We start from the raw sequence: 18,709 nt of genomic DNA, 5'->3' as shown, positions 1-18,709 counted from the left end.
CCTGTGGCTGATGGCAAAGTTCGGAGTTCCTGAGAAAACGGGCTTCCTTAAGCCCCACTTCCCTGATCGCTCTGCATAACCCTCTGCTCCTCTTGAGAACCGGCACCTGAGGCTACTCTTGCTATGTGCACAGCTGGCGATGAAGTGCATGAGACCAGAAGATGTGTCGGTGCTGTACATCACCCAGGCTCAGGAGATGGAGAAGCAGGGCAAGTACCACGAGGCTGAAAGGTGAGCCAAGGCCCCACAGTAGGTGTGGAGGGAGATGAGTCTTCAGAGCTGGAGGGTTGGATGGGGTCGGAGGGTATGTGCCCTCTGCCCAGAAGGCAGTGACAGGACCTCTTAGGAACGATCTGGCAGCAGGAACGTGGGTCTAGGAGGCCCCAGGTGTATCTCCCATCCCCAGGCTGTACGTGACAGTGGAAGAGCCCGATCTTGCCATCACCATGTTCAAAAAGCACAAGCTGTATGATGACATGATCCGCCTGGTAGGGAAGCACCACCCAGATCTCCTCAGTGACACACACCTGCATCTGGGCAAAGTGAGCCTTTCTCCTGTCCCTGCCCATCTTTTCCTCAAATAGGCTCCACCTTCCCCTCTCTCCATCCTGACCCACCTTTCCCCAGGAGCTGGAGACTGAAGGCCGACTACAGGAGGCTGAGTATCACTACCTCAAGGCCCAGGAATGGAAGGCAACAGTGAACATGTACCGGTCCAATGGGCTTTGGGAAGAGGCCTACCGGGTAAGGATTCCAAGCCACACTGGGGGTACAGCCATCCTTCTCCCCACTCTCAAGTGACCGTCTAGTTCTAAACTGGCTGTAGTTGTCTTTGAAAGATGTCCACACCTACACACAGAAATTCTCATGTAATTTTAAGGGTTTGTGGACTACCTGAAATCCATCCTTGGACCCTAAGCCGTTTAAGAGATGCTGTTGTTCTAACCCAGGTACCTGATCTTTGTCAAAGCCGAGGTCAGGTCGGAGATGAGAAAGGAGCAGCCAGGTACCCCTTGCACTGGAGGATTGCTGAGTGGCTTTGCTTTACAGGTGGCCAAGGCTCATGGAGGAGCTAATGCCCACAAACACGTGGCTTATCTGTGGGCCAAGAGCCTGGGAGGAGAGGCTGCAGTTAGATTGCTCAATAAGCTGGGACTCCTGGAAGCTGCTATTGACCATGCTGCTGACAACTGGTGAGGCCCTAGCCTTCTCACAACTGATCCCTTTCCAGACAGAGCCTCTACATAGAGAAAGAAAATTGACATATAACTAAAAAGTACTTCTAAAAGCTGAGGCAGAGTGAAGAAATGTGGAAAGGAGAGATCCTTGAAAGGACCTGTGGAGAGGCAAGAATGAATTAGTAACTCTGCCCCCGTTCCCTGAAGGCTCAGAACAGTGTTTCATCTTTGGCTGTTCTAAAGAGAAGGGTGGAGAGAGAACAGCTTTGCAAGCTAAATGCACTAAACCAGTAACTTCTGAGTAATGCAAGTGTGATTCCGTTAAATGCAAAATTAGCTTTTCTTCAGTAAATGTTAGCAATGCCAGTAGTAATGCTGCATCCTGTCTGAGCACTGAGGGCAGCCTTACTCTTTTCGAGAGACTTTTTCTGCTAATGTAGATGTGGTTCAGGAGGAGGTGGGAGCACTAGGATAGCACTGTGTTAAGAGGCTCACTCCTCCTTTCCCCTCCCTTCCCCTCCCTCCTGCCCATCCACTCCTTCACACTCTCTCGGGAAACACAGGCTTTTTCAAGTGTCTCCTGATCCACGGTGATGCAGTCATCACAGGGCTGCCTGCCTATCTTCCTTTACATCTGTCTGCTTTTCTATTACTTCATATCAATGCTTGCTTTCTTTCTTTTTCTTCCTTCCTTTCCTTCCTTTCTTTCTTATTTATTTATTTAAAACACCTACAGCACCTGGTATTCCTGGGTGGTCCCGCATCCAAGTACTAACCAGGCCCAACCCTGCTCAGCTTCCGAGATCAGACAAGATCGCACACGTTCAGGGTGGCTTAGCCGTAGACGCAGTGGTTTTTCTTAATCTGCCCCTTCTCTGTTTTCTCTTGCTCTCTCTTTCTCTTTTTCTTTTACAGTAGAAAGTATTGAGTAGGCAAACCTTATCTGCACCTTCCCTTTCAGCTCCTTTGAATTTGCTTTTGAACTCTCTCGGCTGGCCCTCAAGCACAAAACCCCTGAGATTCATCTCAGATATGCTATGTACCTGGAGGATGAGGTATGGATGTGATTCTTCTCCATTGCTTTGATCCTGGCCATAGAGCCCTCCTTTCCATCCCCTAGCTCACTGCTGCCAGGCATTCACACCTCCTGTCTCATGACTGCTTGTGATGCCAATCTCCTCATCCTGTAAGGCTGTCTTTCTTTCCCTATAGGGTAAATTTGAAGAGGCTGAAGCTGAATTTATTAGGGCCGGTAAACCCAAGGAAGCAGTCCTCATGTGAGTTGCTCCATGAATCCCTTCATCCTGTCCTCACAGTGCCAGCCCTAGGGTCTTTTACTGTCATCCTCACCTTCATCTAAAGCTCGTACCAATAACTCTTATACCCCCTCAGTGACATGGTTGTTTGCCTCTCACTGTTGAGACCTCAGTCCTATACTTAGCCTCTCCCATGTCCCCATCTGGGAGCAGGTTTGTCCATAACCAGGATTGGGAGGCTGCTCAGCGTGTGGCCGAGGCCCATGACCCTGACAGCGTCGCTGAGGTGCTTGTGGGACAGGCCCGGGGGGCCTTGGAGGAGAAGGACTTTCAGAAAGCGGAAGGACTACTGCTTCGAGCCCAGAGACCAGGCCTGGCCCTCAATTATTATAAGGTTGGGCACTGGATTCAGGGCCATGAGGGGAGGGTGAGAGTGTATGAGAACACTACACCGACCTCTGATACTGAGAAAGATCAGGAGGTTAGCACTGGGGAGGTGGAAGGAGAGAAAGGAACGAGAAGAGAGGTCCAAATACCCAGGAATCAGTGGGCCATAGCACACGTGTAGCAGTTGGAAGCTGTCATGCCTGCCTCTACCCTCCTGATACCTGCAACTCTGAGCAGGAGGCTGGATTATGGAGCGATGCCCTGCGGATTTGCAAGGACTATGTACCTGGCCAGCTAGAGGCTCTGCAGGAAGAGTATGAGCGGGAAGCTACCAAGAAGGGGGCCAGGTATGAAGCCGGGGGCCCGGAAATGTTGGCAAGGCTAGGTAGTGGGTCATAAGTTGTGCATAGGATAGGCCACGCTGCCCCTCCCTATTCCTGGTCATAAGCACTCTCATCTCTACAGGGGCATGGAGGGACTCGTGGAGCAAGCACGACAGTGGGAGCAGGCCGGAGAGTATAGTCGTGCAGTTGACTGCTACCTCAAAGTGCGGGACTCAGGAAGCAGCAGCCTGGTGGAGAAGTGCTGGATGAAGGTGAGGTCTGCCACACCTTCCCTGGCCCTCTGCTTCCCCAGGCCTCCGTTCACACCCAGCATTCCTTCTCAGACATTCATCTTTTTCCTCTTGTGCCTTTTTGTTTTCGATCAGGTCGTAGGTATCTATTGAGTGCTTGCCAGATGCTAGATCCAGAACCTATGAAGGCTATAAATGGGCATGTAAGACAGAACCCTGACAGCCAGAATTTGGGAGGAGTTAGGCTAACATGTGGCTCAGTTAATTAATACTGTATATGAGTGATCATTCCGTGGTCACTAAAGTCTATAATTCAAAGTGAAGTTCAGAGAAGGGTGAGATCCTCATGGGCTGAAGGAATCAGGGAGGCTTTGTGAGGGAGAAGACAGACCTGGGACCAGAGCTGGAAGGGCAGATCTAGACCCTGAGCTGGAGCCAGATGGAAGCCATGGAGAACACAGAGTCTTCTGCCCAGGAGCTCCTGAAAAGAGCCTCAAGCAGATTAAGCCAAGCCAATATGGTTCATCAGTTCTAAGACATATATATAAAATCACATCTTAGTATCTTTGAGATCAGGATACACATACAGTTTAAATGATGTGTTTTAGATTCAGGGAAATATGGTATTAGGAGTTATGAGGGGGCAAGATTGATCAGCCCTGTAAACAAAATGTTGATGTGATGATGCCCTTGCAAAATTTCCCTTAGGCTTCTGAGGCCTTGTAATCGAATAGCCCTTTAAAATTGGAAGGGAAGGAAGTAGAGCGAAGGACCGATGATTGGTTATGAGAGTTTAGCAGATTTTAATCAGCAAGTATTTATTAAGCATCTGCTGTGTCTTACTCTGGGGCATTGTTTACATGGGTCTGTGCATGACTGGACCTTCAGATTGGTCAGAGGATGGCTTCCTGGATGGGGGACACTTTAAGCCTTGAAGGATTTGGCAGGTAAAGAAAGAGAGGCAAGAAAAAGTGAGGAAAAGACCAGGAGGATTAGCATAATCTATAACTAAATTAAACCATGTGGAAATTAAAATCTGGTAAGGATGTCAGCATCACAGTGGGAATAGAGTGAGCTTATAGAATTTGAGTTTGTAGAATTACTGAGTTTTAGGTTTGGAAGGTGTTTCCAAGATATCTAGACCAGCACCGTCCAATAGAAATATAGTGCAGGTCGCAGAGGTAAGTCACATGTTATTTAAAATTTTCTGATTAGCTACATTCAAATATGTAAAAAGAAACAAGTGAAAATAATTATAACATTTTATTTAACCCAATATATCTAAACTATTATTTCAACATATAATCAATATAAGAATTTTTTGAGATATTGTACATTCCTTTTCTCATGCTAAGTCTTTGACATCCACTGCGTATTTAACCTTATAGCCCATCTCATTTGGGACTAGCCACATGCGACTACTGGCTCCTGTTCTGGACAGTACAAATCTAAACCAACCATCACTCTTATAATGAAGAAACTGAGGCTCAGAAAAGCCCAACACAAATATTTATAGAATGTCCTGGACTCCTATTTTAGGGTGTCTTTCTCTATACCACGCTATCAAGATTCTATCTGTGGCAAAGAACTTGAGAAACCAGTTTGTCAAAATGGCAGGACCAAATGCAGTGATCTTAGACAGCAAAGAGAATGTCTGAAGGAGAATGAGCTAAGAGGTACTAGATAGGTCCTCTGATGGGCATTTAAAGGCTCCGATGGACCATGAGGCAGGCCTTTCCCAGGAGCAGAAGGTGAGGGAGAGTTTATGAAAGTTGGCAACTAGAGGAAAAACCAGATCAGGCCAAGGACTCCATCTTCTGTTCAACCACCCAGGCAGCTGAACTCTCTATCAAGTTTCTGCCTCCCCAACGCAGTCTGGAAGTAGTTCGGGCTGTAGGACCCCAGCTGATTGGAATTGGAAAGCACAGTGCAGTAAGTAGGGTGCGGGGACTGAAAAGACATCGACTCCACAGAGATGGGTGGAATGGTGATACCTACACGCAGGAAAGTGTGTGAGGTGGGCCTCTTGGCAGGTGTGGCATGCGGTTCTGGGAAAACAGAGGGGAGAGTTTACAGAGGGGAAACTAAGAAGTGGAGGGGAAAGATTACCTCCAGTCTCTGATTTCCCACCTCAGGCTGCAGAGCTCTATCTGAACCTGGACCTGGTCAAGGAAGCCATCGATGCTTTCATTGAGGGGGAGGAGTGGAACAAGGCCAAGCGTGTGGCCAAGGAGTTAGATCCCCGGTAAGCATACACCCACTTCTCACTGGGAAATTCTCTTTGATTTCCTTTTGTAAAGACTGGGAGAGATTTCTCATGGGAAGGGTGTGCATCCCGGGACCATCAAGTGTGAGATTTCTACACATCTTCACAGGTATGAAGACTATGTGGACCAGCACTATAAAGAGTTCCTCAAGAACCAGGGCAAAGTGGACTCGGTGAGACTTGGGGAGTTAGCAGGGGGCAGAACACATGGGGAGGCTCAAGAGATTCTCTCCTTCTGCCCCACATGTCACCTCTTTCCTTGCATAACTCTGTCTTTTTAATTGACCCATAGCTGGTGGGTGTGGATGTGGTGGCTGCTTTGGACCTGTATGTGGAGCAGGGCCAGTGGGACAAGTGCCTTGAAACGGCTACCAAGCAGGTAATGCCCTCTTCCTCCCATGCCCAGCCCTCCTGTACATGTTCTCTTGCCCCAGAGCTGTATCTCTCCAAAGCCCAAACCCCAAAGATACCTAATCAATATCAGAGCGCTCAGTCTTCCTCACTCTGAAGTTGGGGTCAGAGGCCAAGCTGGGCCTGGCTTGCATATACCTTTTGCCTCCTGAACAAATCCACAGCCTCAAGTCACCACCCCACCCTTCACTGCCCAGTCTTACTGATCCCATCCTCCCCAATATTTTTCCTCCACCCTCCGGACAGAACTACAAGATTCTGCACAAGTATGTGGCTTTGTATGCGACTCATCTGATCCGAGAGGGTGGCTATGCCCAGGCACTGGCCCTGTATGTGCAACACGGAGCCCCTGCTAACCCACAGGTACCAGCTTGCACCTGGGGATGAATGTATCCTCAAGGAGATTGTTTCCTTCTCCTCAAGAACCACCTACCCCCTCAAAAACTGTCTTAAAGGATTCTTTGATCAACATCATGCCCAGAGACCCAGCCTACTCTCTTCTGAAGTATATAGCCTCTCTGGAGGATTTAGCCATTGAAACACACCAGCTACCTCCCAAGCTCTTAGCTGGCACACAGAGAATAGTCTTTCAGAGATAAATCCCGCACACACCTCTAGGGCCTCATTGACTTCCTCTAGTGAATGGACACTGCTCTCCTATGTGAGCATCACAGCTCTTTGGAATATTAGCCCATTCACACTGTGACTCTGTATTCGCGTTCACACATTTGTCCACAGTCACAGCACCAGTTAGTAAAAAATTTCCTTTCTCTTTTTTTCTCTTCCCTAAAAAATAATCAACATTCTTTTCCATCACTGGCCCCTAGCTCCTCTACACACACACATTTACAGCCTGTTCTACTCTCTTTGACCCCACTTCCACCGACCTTCTCACTCAGCTCCTTTTCCCCCCTCTACCTTCAGAACTTCAACATCTACAAAAGGATCTTCACTGACATGGTGAGCTCACCTGGGACCAACAGTGCTGAGGTCTATCACACCTGGGCTGACCTTCGGGATGTCCTCTTCAACCTGGTGAGGAAGTTGGGTCGACAACAGTGATAAGGCTACTCCCTGTCCTTGTCTCTTCTTTCATGCATATATATCTTATTATACCTTCCTCTGTCCAGGTGGCCATGAGTTGACCACTCTGTGGCCCTGGTACTCCTCTGACCCAAGCTGTGCTCTCTTCCTACTCTAGTGTGAAAACCTGGTGAAGTCCAGTGAGGCAAACTCTCCAGCCCATGAAGAGTTTGAGACGATGCTGCTGATCGCTCATTACTATGCTACTCGCTCTGCAGCCCAGAGTGTCAAACAGTTGGTGAGACGGAGGGGGGAGGGGCACCTGAGTGGTGCTCCAGGACACCATCTGCAAATGTATGAAGTCAAGTGAATTAAAGTTCTGGATTCTCAAGCTTGGCCCACTTTTCTCTTAACTTCTGTTTAGATAAATCTTTAAGCCTTGCTGAGGTGGCTTTCTTCCCATACTCCTTTGATCTCCTTAGGGCTCTGTGCCCTCATAGCTCCAGCCTCGTTATGCTTAAACATTCAAATCCCATTTGTTTTGACCTCTTATACACATACCTTTGGCTTATTCATGATAGTAATTGTTCATTTCATGTACTTGGATGATAAAATTCTAGAGTTGGAAGGAAATTTAGAAATAACCTATGCCCAGCTCTACTGTGCAGGTGGAAAAACTAAGACCCTAAACTGCTTGAGATCCAGAGCAGTTTAATATTGATTATTGGTTTTCTGGTTCTGTGGCTGCCTTAGTTATAAGGTAATTAGTGTGGTGGCTCAGTCACTGTAGTGCCAGGATCATAATGCTTTGACTTTAATCCATAGGAAACTGTGGCTGCCAGGCTTTCTGTTTCACTCTTGCGTCACACCCAGCTGCTACCTGCAGACAAGGCCTTCTATGAAGCAGGCATTGCTGCCAAGGTGAGTTGAGATGAGGAAGGGTGGGATTGAGGAGGTAAGGAAATCAAAAATTGGAAGGTATAATGTCTCATCTGCTCAGGTAGAGCAAATCTGAGTGTGGGGCTGATGTTAAGGAGAATATCGTTTTCCTGTATCTTCCTGCCTGCATTCTGGAGAAGCAGCATCCAAGCCCGGCTGCTCACTCCCACTTGCAACTTTTTTGTAGGCAGTCGGCTGGGAGAACATGGCATTCATCTTCCTCAACCGCTTTTTGGATCTGACTGATGTGAGTAGGGAACTAGTGCCCAGAGCTTGGGAGGTTTTGCCTGTCACAAGCCGTTCCTATCCCATGGCTGCCCACTCTGCTGCAGGCAATCGAAGAGGGGACTCTGGATGCCCTTGACCACTCTGACTTTCAGGATACAGACATTCCCTTTGAGGTGCCACTCCCAGCCAAGCAACATGTACCGGTAAGGGAATAGGATTGGAGAACAGGAGGCCTCACCAGGGTTGAGTGCACTGAGAAGGGAGGCACTTTAGGTTGGTCCTCCCCATCCTTTGTACCAGGCATCGGTCAGCAACACCCTTAGAAGGGCCTCTGCCTCATCACTGCTCTTAGGAAAAGCAGAAGCAGAGGAAACAGCTGAAGCCGTGACTGTGACCCTCAATCCAAGGAGCATCATTTATGGTTGAAAGGATAGCTCAGAGACCGTCCCCCGCCACACACACTCACCACCCTCAATTTGCCCTGCATGGCCCTGCGTAAAGCCACTGTTTCCTCTATTCTTCCCAGGAAGCCCAGAGAGAAGAGGTTCGAGACTGGGTGCTCACGGTCTCTATGGACCAGCGGCTGGAGCAAGTTCTGCCTCGAGATGAGCGCGGTGCCTATGAGGCTTCCCTGGTGGCGGCAAGCACTGGAGTCCGGGCACTGCCCTGCCTCATTACAGGTACAGAACCCTACAGCACCCTACATTCTGTGGTGGGTAGAAAGGAGAGAAAAGCAGCAGGATCAAGAAACTTTTACTGTGATTCAGTAAAGGATAAAGAGGATAAGAACATCCTACTTTCTACCCCTTAATTAGTTTTCCCCCTCAATCCCTCTCAAACCTCAGTTCATCTTTTTTTCTTCCCCCACAGGATATCCCATTCTGAGGAACAAAATTGAATTTAAGCGGCCAGGGAAGGCAGCTAACAAGGACAACTGGAATAAGTTCCTTATGGCTATCAAGGTTAGAGAGGGAGACTTGAAGGATGGGGCAGGGAGAGCAGCACTGAAGAAACAATCCCACTGGAAGGGTGGGATTGTCAAGAAGGTCCTGAGCCCTGCTGTGCATACTGAGCTGGAGCTGATTTTCTTTATAGCAGGAATGTTTTTCTCAGCACTGATGAGTTCCTCTCTTGTTCTTTTTGTTTGCTCACAGACCTCCCACAGCCCAGTGTGCCAGGATGTGCTGAAATTCATCAGTCAGTGGTGTGGAGGGCTACCCAGCACCAGCTTTTCCTTTCAGTAAATACTCAGGGAAGAGTATTAAGTTCTCTCTGTTATTAAAGCCTTGTAAGTAACTGAGACCACTGTATTCTTTGATCAAGGTCACCCCCCAACACCAGCCCAGTGCCTTTTTCCCCCCAAATCAGAATCAGAATCAAGAAGAGAAGTTCTTTTATTACAACCATTTATATCATCCAGTTCCCTGCCCCCACCTTCATGGCCACAATCCTCATGGCCCATTACCTGCCCTAAGCCCAACTTTTCTGTGATGCCTGGATTTCTTGATTTTGAACAAGTAGCTGTTCATTATCTTGCCTTTTACATTTAAGATGTTCAAGCTCTGTCAGTTCCTCTAGCTGCAGAAGAGGGGTGGAGTTAGTACTCTGGTTGTGAATTATAGTTCAGTTATCTTTTCCACACAACCAATTTGTATTGAACCCTTCTTGTTCATCATCCTTACCTGCCTCTGTAGCCCTTCCTTCCGGCAGGGCCCAACCCCACGGAGGGTGAGTGCTGCCACACAGCAGTAACCAGACAGAACAGCCTCTGCTGCAGACATGAGCAAAGAAGGGATCCAAAGAGCCAAGGCTGTATCCTAAAAGGTGAAGAGGATAGATAGATCGGGGGGTACTAGTAGGAAGCAGGGCAGACATGGCAAGTTGGAGTGATTAAAAGGGCAGATCAAGGCTTTGTGGTCTGCAAAAAGACTGAGAACACTCACATAGATTCTTGTGGGGTCAAAGGGGCAGTCAGAGTGTCCAGGCCCCTGATCCAGCGGTATGGAAGGGTCCAGCAGTCCTGGATGGCAGTCGGCAATAAGACGGCGGCCACCATTGGCCACAGTGAGTGATACAGCCAGGAGGAGGCCCAGGGAGCAGGCAGTGGACAAGAGCAGGTTCGCCACAGCTAGTACTAGCAGGGCCCAATGCTGGCCGGGGCAGAAGATCAGGTGAGCAGCCTGTAGCGGGGGCCACTCTCCCAGCTCACTCTCCATTTGAGAGGACTCCTCTCCACTTAAAGATGAAACTGAGTCAGCCCCCATTTCCCTGACATAAGGCCCCCTCATTAAAGCTCCAGAAATCCCCCCTCACCAGTCGTGGACGAAGAAGATTCCTGGATGCCAACAGGGCCACAAGTCCCACGGAAACACTCTGGAAGACAAAGCCTGATGCCCCAGCCGCTCTCTGCCGCCCGCCCGCCCAAGACCTGACCCTGGCCCGCGCGCTGCGCTCACCAGCAGCCCCGAGCCCACGGAGATGACATTGGCTGTGGTGTACTCTGGAGTGACGGCACCGCGAGGATTAGCTACGTGCCGGAGAACGGTGCCGTGCAGCACGGCCCCCAGCAGCAAGTTCACGTGGCCCACCAGGATCAGCGCAAGGCCGGCGCGCATAAGCCGCCAAGGGCCCTGGGCTGCGTCTACGAAGCATGGGGGAGGGGCAGACCTGAGCCTGGAAAGGAACTGGGAGGCCCCTCCTGGCCACCCCAAGCCAACCGGAGGCCATAGGACAGGTAGAGAATGGGTGTAGGGGAACAAGACCAAAGGGACCGGAAGTTACCGAATCTGCAGAAACGGCAGCTCCGCATCGCGTTCCTCTGCACAAGGCCGCCAGGCAGTTATACCTGGCCCCGGTCCCTCCCTCGCTCGCAGGCCAGTTCCGCCTAGTTCCGCCGCATCACTACCTGAAGGCCCAACATCCGCGCCCCGCTCCCCCTAGCGGGGAAGGCGCAAACACACAGGACGCTTTTAGCAAAAAGTAGACTTTTATTACAGCAGCAACTGAGGCGAATCAGAATGGCCCCCTAGGGCCACCACTGCAGCACCACCCTTCTCTCCCGCCCCGTCCGCCCCAGCGGGATTGTAGAATTCGGCTCCCCCAGCGCCCGTGGGCCCCCTTTCCACACAGGCAGGCCAGGAGCCGGCAGATCAGCTACTAGCCCCCAACTAGAAGGCGGCTGCTGAGAAGGCCCAGGCCCCCGTCTGTGCAAAACAAGTAAACAAAGTGCTGAGGGGAGGAATAAAAGGGGAAGGGGTAGGGTGATGCTCAGAACCAGGGAGCCCCAAAGCCCTCCTGAATAATAAAGGAGAGAAGGGGCTTCACAGGGTAATACTGACTGGGGGGGAGGGGCAGGAAGGCTGCAGCATATCTAGTGACAGCCACAGCTCAGATTAGAGGCCTGGCCCAAGTGAGCTCTAAGAGGAGACGGTGACAGCGGCTGAGTTGAGGGTGCTGTTCCTGGCAAAATTGAACTTGTTCAGGGTCTCTTCTAGCAGAGAAGTCAGCCGGCTCTGGTCAGCCTGGGGGAGAAGAGCTCAGTGAGATGGGCTGAGAGCAGAACGGAGGTAGCCAGGGCAGCTGAAGGCAGAAAGCTCACCTCACTTATGAAGCCCAGCTGCACCAGCTCAGCTGCCAACTCAGGGATGTTCTCATCTGACAGAGGAACAAGAGAGGGTGAGTATGGTGTGGGAGTGAGGGGCACAGGGCCCTTTGCATAGCCCCAGTCAGGTTACCCTGGCTGGGAAAGAATGATACAAGCAAAGCTGTCAGATCTACCTTTAATTTTAAGGGCTAATATATTCATTTTATGTAAGTCAGTGTGTGTTACTGCCTTGTCACCTTCCCCACCCCTGAATATGTTCCTCACAGATAAGACTCATAGACTTTCCCATTCTCTGAGGGAAAGGAGAGACTCACTTGGCATCAGGTCACAGCTCAGGTGCCGGTTCAGTTTGTCCTCCAGCTTCAGCAGAAGTGTTAGCTGGAGAACAGAACAGTGAGAAATTGAGGTTCGTCTGCCCTGCCCTCTGGCCACCCAGCTCTATATGCAGCCCTGGCCCTGAGCCTTACGTGGTGTTTGACTCCCTCCTCCACTGACTCAATGTTGCATTGCATCAGCACCACCTAGGAGGAGGGGACAGAGAGGGTTACTAGAGACCAGTGAATGACATGTTTGCCAGGGAGCAGAAACACATTATTTTCTCTAATAGACATAGTCTTATTTAAGATGTCCTCTCTCTCTTCCATGGTGACCGTGCCCACACCCACCCACATCCACATCCATACAGCCCCCCACCTTTCGGGTCTCCACCTCAGCTGGTTCAGGTGTTGGAGTCTTGACAGAAGGCGGCACCACAGGTGATGTCACCTCCTCCTGCTGTGGCTGTTGGGGCCGAGGCAGCCCAAAGGCTGTCAGGGGGTAGATCCCATTCCTAAAAGGAAATTAGGTCACATGGGCTCTGTGGATACCTTAAGTCACCCATACCTGCTTCCTCAAGGAAGCCTTCTCTCTCTCACCTGACATCTTCAAGGAATTTATCTAATTCCAGAGCTGGTGACTGAGAGTACCTGGAGGAGAAAAGATAGAAAAAAAAAATGGAAGGAAATAAGCAAAATAGCAGATTCAACCATTCCCAGACAATGGACAGTTGACAAAACCCTCAGGATGGTGGTGACCAATCTGTCCCTTTCAGACCTTTTTAGTTAGTTACTCACAAAGTCTGAACTGGTTCTCTTCCTGGTCCAGCAGGGATTTCAGCCAGTACAGCACTGGTATCCATGTTTTTGGTGATCTCCTCCAGCGCATTCTCTGGGATCATATCTGGAGGGCATGATGGAACAGGAAGTTACGGATAGATAGTCATATTAATGTCATAAAACAGAGGTCCTGTGGGGTAAAGAATCCCTTTGGAAGTAAAAGAGGAAAGACAGCATGCCAGTGATAGTTACAAGGCTCCATACTGGAAGAAAATTCCTAAAAGGGCCAAGGGAACTCACGTTGGTGTCCCACAATGCAGTGGGCAGCAAGAAGTTTGAGTGAGGGCACTTCAAACAGTGCTGGGTGGAACAGAAGTTCTCTGGCTGTTGGTCTGCGAGCAGGCTCAGACTGCAGGCACTTTTGAATGAACTCCTAGAAAACAGAACAAGTGAAGGAGTTTGACAATCACCCCACTGTGTTCATCTTTATCTCAATATACTTAGCACAGGATTTGGACATACTAGGTACTCAACTCTGGTTGAGGGAACAAATTACTAACTGTATTTGAAAGGCTTCGAAAACTATAAAGTATTATATAGAAGGTGTCATTCATCGTCTTTTTGGTTTTAATTATTTTTCTGCTGTCTAACCACAAGCTCTCTCTTTTACTATTCACACTTATGATTTTTTCCCTTATTTTCTTCTTTATTATCCCATTCATTGCCTGCCTACCTTTTCTAACCCTCACCAAATTTACCTTCTCTCTTCTAAAACTTACCCACTGAGGTCAATAAAATTCACCATCTTTTTATTTCCCAAGCCTTGTACCCCAATTTCCTTTGTCTACTATAGTCATTTATTAAATACACTGGATTTCCCATGCATCTTCTAAACCTCACCTTCTACACCTCCTGTACAATTAACCTGCTTTCTTCCTTTCAATCTTGAAGGCCAACAAGGTCATATACCTAATCTTTCCCTTAACGAACCCTAACAATGAACTAGACATTTATTCCACCATAGCCTCAAGGCTTCCCCCTAGCCTTTCTTTTCTCTCCTGCTTCCTTTCACACTTACCTAATAATTTACAAACCATCCTTGTCTGGACTCCCCTGTCCTGACTCTGCTTTCTATATCTGCTAACTCACAATGCTTATATCCTTTAAATCTTAGCTCATTATTTTGGGGCACTCTCCCTAACTAAAACTACAGTTGGCCCTTGAATAACAAAAGTCTAAATGGCACGGGTCCACTTATACATAGAATTTTTTCAATAAATACCTGAAATGTTTTCAATCTGTGGTTGGGAATCCACAGATGTGGAGGGCAAGCTGTATGTATTGTTCTAAACTATTTTATACAAGGAACTTGATCATGCGCAGATTTTGGTATCCACAGGGGATCCTGGAACCAATTCCCCGCAGATACCAAGGGATAACATAAGTTTTTGAGGAGTCAAAGGTATATGCGGGTTTTTGACTTCAAGGTAAGGGAGGGTCAGTACCCTTAACCCCTGCATTGTTCAAGGGTCAACTGTATATAAATATAAAACCCAAAATGACTTATTTTATTCATTCAAATTGATTTATTTAAAAATATTAAGATGACTGTGTGATTATCTGAGGTAGCCATCAATTAAATACACATAGATACACCTAAAGTAAATGCATAACCTTTAACCCTATATTATCCATCTTAAACCCCTAATCTGCGTATGTATACAAAAAGACATGATAGACACTGCTTCGGGAAACGTTCACTGCTTTTGCCTGTCCTCTCTCTGCTTTATGTTCTCTTGCTCTTAGAAGAGAGCATATTCCCAGTAGGTAGAAAGGAAGAACAACTGAAGACACTTCAAAGTTCTGTTGAGAGAGTGACTCTGAAGATTCTTACCCTCTGTAATGGGTCTTCTAGAAGCTGGATGGCACTGCTGATGGCTTCCTGTGGCACATATGAGGACTCTCCATTGCCCTGAATCTCCAGCACTGCCATCTGCAGCGAGTGGAGGATAAAAAGGAAAGAAGAGATCTAAGAACCTCGGTGTTTCCACAGTCACTCCCTCAAGACCAGTACCTTACTTGTCCTCCCCCTCCATTTCCCCCCCTCCATCTTCTAATCTGACCCCTTTCCACCACACCACCCCTCCCCCTTGAGGTTTCCTCACCTCCAGTGCACACATGCCAAAGGAATAGATGTCCACTGCCGTTGTCACATTAGTGACTTCTAGAGAAAACAGGTAAGGTTTTGGTAAATCAGAGGATGGGAGCAGGGGGTGGCAGAAATGCCTTTAGAAAACTTCTTGTATTTTTTCATGTTGTTCAACAGGAAGCCTAGAAGTTTCAGCAATGTTACCTCTGGTTATAAGGTAGAAACCCTGGGGCATGGGGAGAGGGCAGAAAAACTAGGATGCCTCACCTCCATACTCTGGTGCAAAGAAGTGTAGATTCTTCTGTTCTTCCCGACAAGTCTTCACATGATTGTTGATAGTGTCAGGAGCCACTGGGAGTAGGGGAGACACCCACAATCTGACCACCATCAACAAAGCATAGTCTCACTCCAGAGAGGCCCCCAAAAGCCAAATTCTCTCCTTAAGTCTCTAACCCTCAACAGGCGCAAACTTATCCCTTTCCCATCATGAACTACAGACTAAACATGATCATCACCTACCTCCCTTTTCTCAGGTCTACTGCTTCTTACCTAAGGTCCCTAATTCAGTAACAAAGGCTCCACACTAAACTAACAGGTCTATGCGGGCTTTGAGCTAGTCAAGGAGCAACGCAGCCTAAGGAAAAACTTTTACTCGTGACCTGTTCACATTCCCCAAAGCCCAAGTACATCTAATCCCTGAAGACATGAATTATGTTTGGTCTAGTTCTTTCATCCACCCTGCAAATAGCATAAAATAACAGGCAGCCCTTCCTAATGTGGGATAATTAGATATCTCAGAAACGTGGATACAGAATAAGAAAGATACAACAAGTAGATATCTTCCTCCTTATCCACCTCTGCTGACTTAAACTCAGAAATAGCTCAAAACTGAATCACTACAAATCAGTTTCACTTTTAACTCACCAAAAATTTCAGACCCATTATGTCCCCTTATCAGCCTCAACATTGCCTGCCACAGGGCTGAATGAGGAACCAGGGCCAGGCCTGATTTGGACTCACTTGGATCATAAACAATGACTACAAGTCACAGAGAGTCTGGGAGCACAGTATGGTTGGGGGGAACCAGCCTGATAATGAGGGGGAACAAGAATCCAGGATGTAAGTGGCCAGCCAGGCAGAATCCACAGGAAACAAGCAGGTTATGGAAGGGTAAGCAGGTGGAGGGCTGGTAAGGAAGAAGCCAAGCAGGCATAATTAAGCAGGGAAGGTAGGGGAACAGGGCTTGCTCCCACGACTGCATGCACTGGGCAGCCGCAAAGGGGAGCAGAGGAAGCACAAACAGAGCCCCAAGTGGGGCAGAGGGAGCTCTCACCATTAGCAAAAATCCTATGAAAGACTGTTGGGAACAGAGCAGCCCGTAAGCGGGAGGGAGGAAAACAGAGAAAAGTTGTGAGCAATGGAGCAGCCAAGCCCCAGACAAATGGCCACACAAACATCACACAGACACGGCACACAGAGATGTTAGACACTGCACACAGGTACACGGCAAATGAAAGCACTCACAGCAGGCACAGCCTGGAACTTCCTTTGGTAGGGTCCGGCCCCAGAGGCTCAAGTTAGACCTTAAACCCATCTCTTGCCCTTTCCCAATCTCCTATCAAGATCTCTGTATTTACCCGGTTTCCACTAACTGGCCTCTTCCTATGAATTACTCCTAGAAAGTTCCTTTCTCTTATCACCAGCCCACACCTCAGAATTTTGCTCAGTTCTCCCCATTCTTTTCGTCTTACCCCCATGGGTCCCAAATTCCCGAGGCTCCCCTGCCCAGAACCTCTCCCTCCCCTCACCAGAGCCAATCTTGATGAGTCCGTTGTGCTGGATGAAGATGGTGTCACAGGTCAGGTTCCCATGGATGATGGGGGGGTCACAGGAGTGCAGGTAGCTGTGGGGGCACTGGGCTGTTAGAGGGGCCACTGGGAAATTAAGGGCAGGGGGAACCCAAGGGTTAAGAGGAGCAAGGGCCTGGTGGTCTCCTGCTGGTCACCACAAAGATAATCCCCACACTCTGAATCTCCATTATGCCTGAGGAGTTAAATAGTTGGATGAGCACTAGGAGAAAGAGGTGGGAAGACAGTACTGTGGTTAGGGCATTCGGATGGACCCTTTAAAAGACCCATGGGGGCCTAGTCTTGACAGTATATGACTCAAAGAAAGTGGGGAGAGGCAGCAAAGAACAGCAGAGTAGTGCTCTGAAATCTGGAGGAACTAAATCAGAAGACATGGGAAAGACACTAACTAGATCCTACTTACCTTAGGGCAGAGAGGATCTGTGTGCACCAGCGCTTCCAAGCCTGGAAAAGAATATGATCAAAAGGTCAGTAGTAATCTCCCTCTCTCAACCCTCCACACAGTTCCCTCTATCCCTTCCTGGTCAGCTTCATAATTAACAATCTTTTTAAATCCTCAAACCAGCTTAAAACTGCTCTCCCTCCATACCTTTTCATTCATAGTCTTGTGGTTTTTTTTGGTCTTCTTCAGAAATTGCTTAAGACTCCCAGATGACATGTATTCTGTGATAAAAATGACCTGGAGAGGCAAAGCACACAAATAAGGCCTTATAGTAGAAATGATCCCCTACCTGGTGACATACACACCAGAAATATGTCACATTTGGAACCTTGGTTTTTTAAGTTTCTCTCCTGTCGTTAGTACCACTTCCTTAGATTTAATAGGACAATGAAAACTACTGAGCTATGGGAAAGGAAACAAAAGTTCATTCATTTTTGCCCCATCTATAACCAGACAAAAAGCATAGGTGGTAGTCAAAACCTTACTCTCATCTCCACACCAAATGATTCCAGTTGTTTCAAAACTATTTTGTTTTAATGTTTGAATGTAAGAGGAACAATAAATATAACTAGTCTCTGCAGCAAGCTCAGGAAAAAGTTCTTACCCTGGCCTTGTTCTCTTTAATGTCAGCCCAATATTTGTGAAACTTAACAATGTTGAGATGTTCCAATTGAATCAGATTATCGAATACAGCACGGACCTTTTCCTGGGAGCGGGGGAAGACATTGGGATAACAGGGTTAGAAATCACCGTAATCCAGAAGAGCTCTCCCTACTCTACCCCTCCCCAGAAATGCTCTAACCCCAGCATACTCTTAGCCAACTTCTCAATACCAATTCCTCTTTAACACCAGCATTCTAACACCCCATAAGCTGCATCATTTCACCATTACCTACCTCCTGCAGCTTGTAGTTCTTGCGCTCAGAGAATTGTACCTCATTCCACACAACCTCTACACCCTCCTCTGTATCCATGGCCAGGTATGCACTGTCAATACCTGGTACATTCCGCTGATTTACCTGAGAAGAAATTCAAATGAAAGGGAGTTAAAGTTACCTCATGAACCCTCAATTTTAATGCTTCATATGATCATCTTCTCCTAGGCTCTGACTTGTTGACGTCTGGTCTGCCTGTCTGAGAATTTGCCCCTCTACTTCTCACCACTTAGAATTCACCCTCCCAAAAGTAACACTACCATCACCTTACCTCTTCTCGCCTCTTCTGCCAGCGCCCACAGGGTGACTCTTCCAAGATCTCAGACTCATCTTCACTTTCTTCTTCTTCCTCTGG

At 48.2% G+C, this 18,709-nt stretch overlaps 3 protein-coding genes and 1 pseudogene across 5 annotated transcripts in view; 1 reads left to right on the top strand and 3 right to left on the bottom strand.

Annotated features, from left to right (window-relative positions):
* Positions 1-10,638, top strand: part of IFT172 (intraflagellar transport 172) — a 32,508-nt gene extending 21,870 nt beyond the window's left edge. The window contains exons 27-49 of one of the 3 annotated variants that reach the window (XM_011370713.2): positions 134-231; positions 407-542; positions 628-744; positions 1,051-1,193; positions 2,140-2,233; positions 2,391-2,455; positions 2,648-2,828; positions 3,059-3,168; positions 3,287-3,416; positions 5,229-5,327; positions 5,531-5,640; positions 5,771-5,834; positions 5,954-6,040; positions 6,319-6,435; positions 6,997-7,107; positions 7,274-7,393; positions 7,921-8,016; positions 8,222-8,281; positions 8,367-8,465; positions 8,789-8,942; positions 9,133-9,224; positions 9,417-9,550; positions 10,556-10,638. In XM_011370713.2, coding sequence (XP_011369015.1) covers positions 134-231; positions 407-542; positions 628-744; positions 1,051-1,193; positions 2,140-2,233; positions 2,391-2,455; positions 2,648-2,828; positions 3,059-3,168; positions 3,287-3,416; positions 5,229-5,327; positions 5,531-5,640; positions 5,771-5,834; positions 5,954-6,040; positions 6,319-6,435; positions 6,997-7,107; positions 7,274-7,393; positions 7,921-8,016; positions 8,222-8,281; positions 8,367-8,465; positions 8,789-8,942; positions 9,133-9,224; positions 9,417-9,506 — 2,373 coding nt within the window. In that variant the 3' untranslated portion in view covers positions 9,507-9,550; positions 10,556-10,638. Of the gene's footprint in view, positions 1-133; positions 232-406; positions 543-627; positions 745-1,050; positions 1,194-2,139; positions 2,234-2,390; positions 2,456-2,647; positions 2,829-3,058; positions 3,169-3,286; positions 3,417-5,228; positions 5,328-5,530; positions 5,641-5,770; positions 5,835-5,953; positions 6,041-6,318; positions 6,436-6,996; positions 7,108-7,273; positions 7,394-7,920; positions 8,017-8,221; positions 8,282-8,366; positions 8,466-8,788; positions 8,943-9,132; positions 9,225-9,416; positions 9,563-10,555 lie in introns of those variants that run through there. The other 2 variants (XM_011370712.1, XM_023536939.1) reach the window with 2 other exon arrangements.
* Positions 1,906-2,024, bottom strand: LOC111746068 (annotated as a pseudogene).
* On the bottom strand, positions 9,639-11,147 carry KRTCAP3 (keratinocyte associated protein 3). The gene is made up of 6 exons (XM_011370714.2): positions 11,044-11,147; positions 10,719-10,903; positions 10,576-10,635; positions 10,206-10,412; positions 9,945-10,079; positions 9,639-9,840 (listed from the first exon to the last, which is right to left on the bottom strand). The coding sequence occupies exons 1-6, from the start codon at positions 11,069-11,071 to the stop codon at positions 9,733-9,735; spliced, it is 723 nt and encodes a 240-aa protein (XP_011369016.1). The 5' UTR covers positions 11,072-11,147; the 3' UTR covers positions 9,639-9,732.
* An 82-nt stretch (positions 11,148-11,229) lies between these two features.
* NRBP1 (nuclear receptor binding protein 1) lies at positions 11,230-18,706 on the bottom strand (the record flags this gene model as incomplete). The annotated part of the gene is made up of 17 exons (XM_011370758.1): positions 11,230-11,783; positions 11,861-11,916; positions 12,181-12,244; positions 12,334-12,387; positions 12,560-12,695; positions 12,781-12,831; positions 12,979-13,084; positions 13,261-13,393; positions 14,855-14,953; positions 15,126-15,184; positions 15,377-15,460; positions 16,918-17,012; positions 17,381-17,421; positions 17,567-17,656; positions 18,024-18,125; positions 18,316-18,438; positions 18,626-18,706. Coding segments are annotated over 17 exons (1,479 nt in total), but the record flags the coding sequence as incomplete, so codon positions are not given.
* Positions 18,707-18,709: the final 3 nt, after the last annotated feature.

This window comes from Pteropus vampyrus, unplaced genomic scaffold (assembly GCF_000151845.1).
Source record: "Pteropus vampyrus isolate Shadow unplaced genomic scaffold, Pvam_2.0 Scaffold173, whole genome shotgun sequence".
NCBI lineage: Eukaryota > Metazoa > Chordata > Mammalia > Chiroptera > Pteropodidae > Pteropus > Pteropus vampyrus.
Note: the sequence above shows the minus strand (reverse complement) of the source record. Positions and strands in the feature narration are given on the sequence as shown.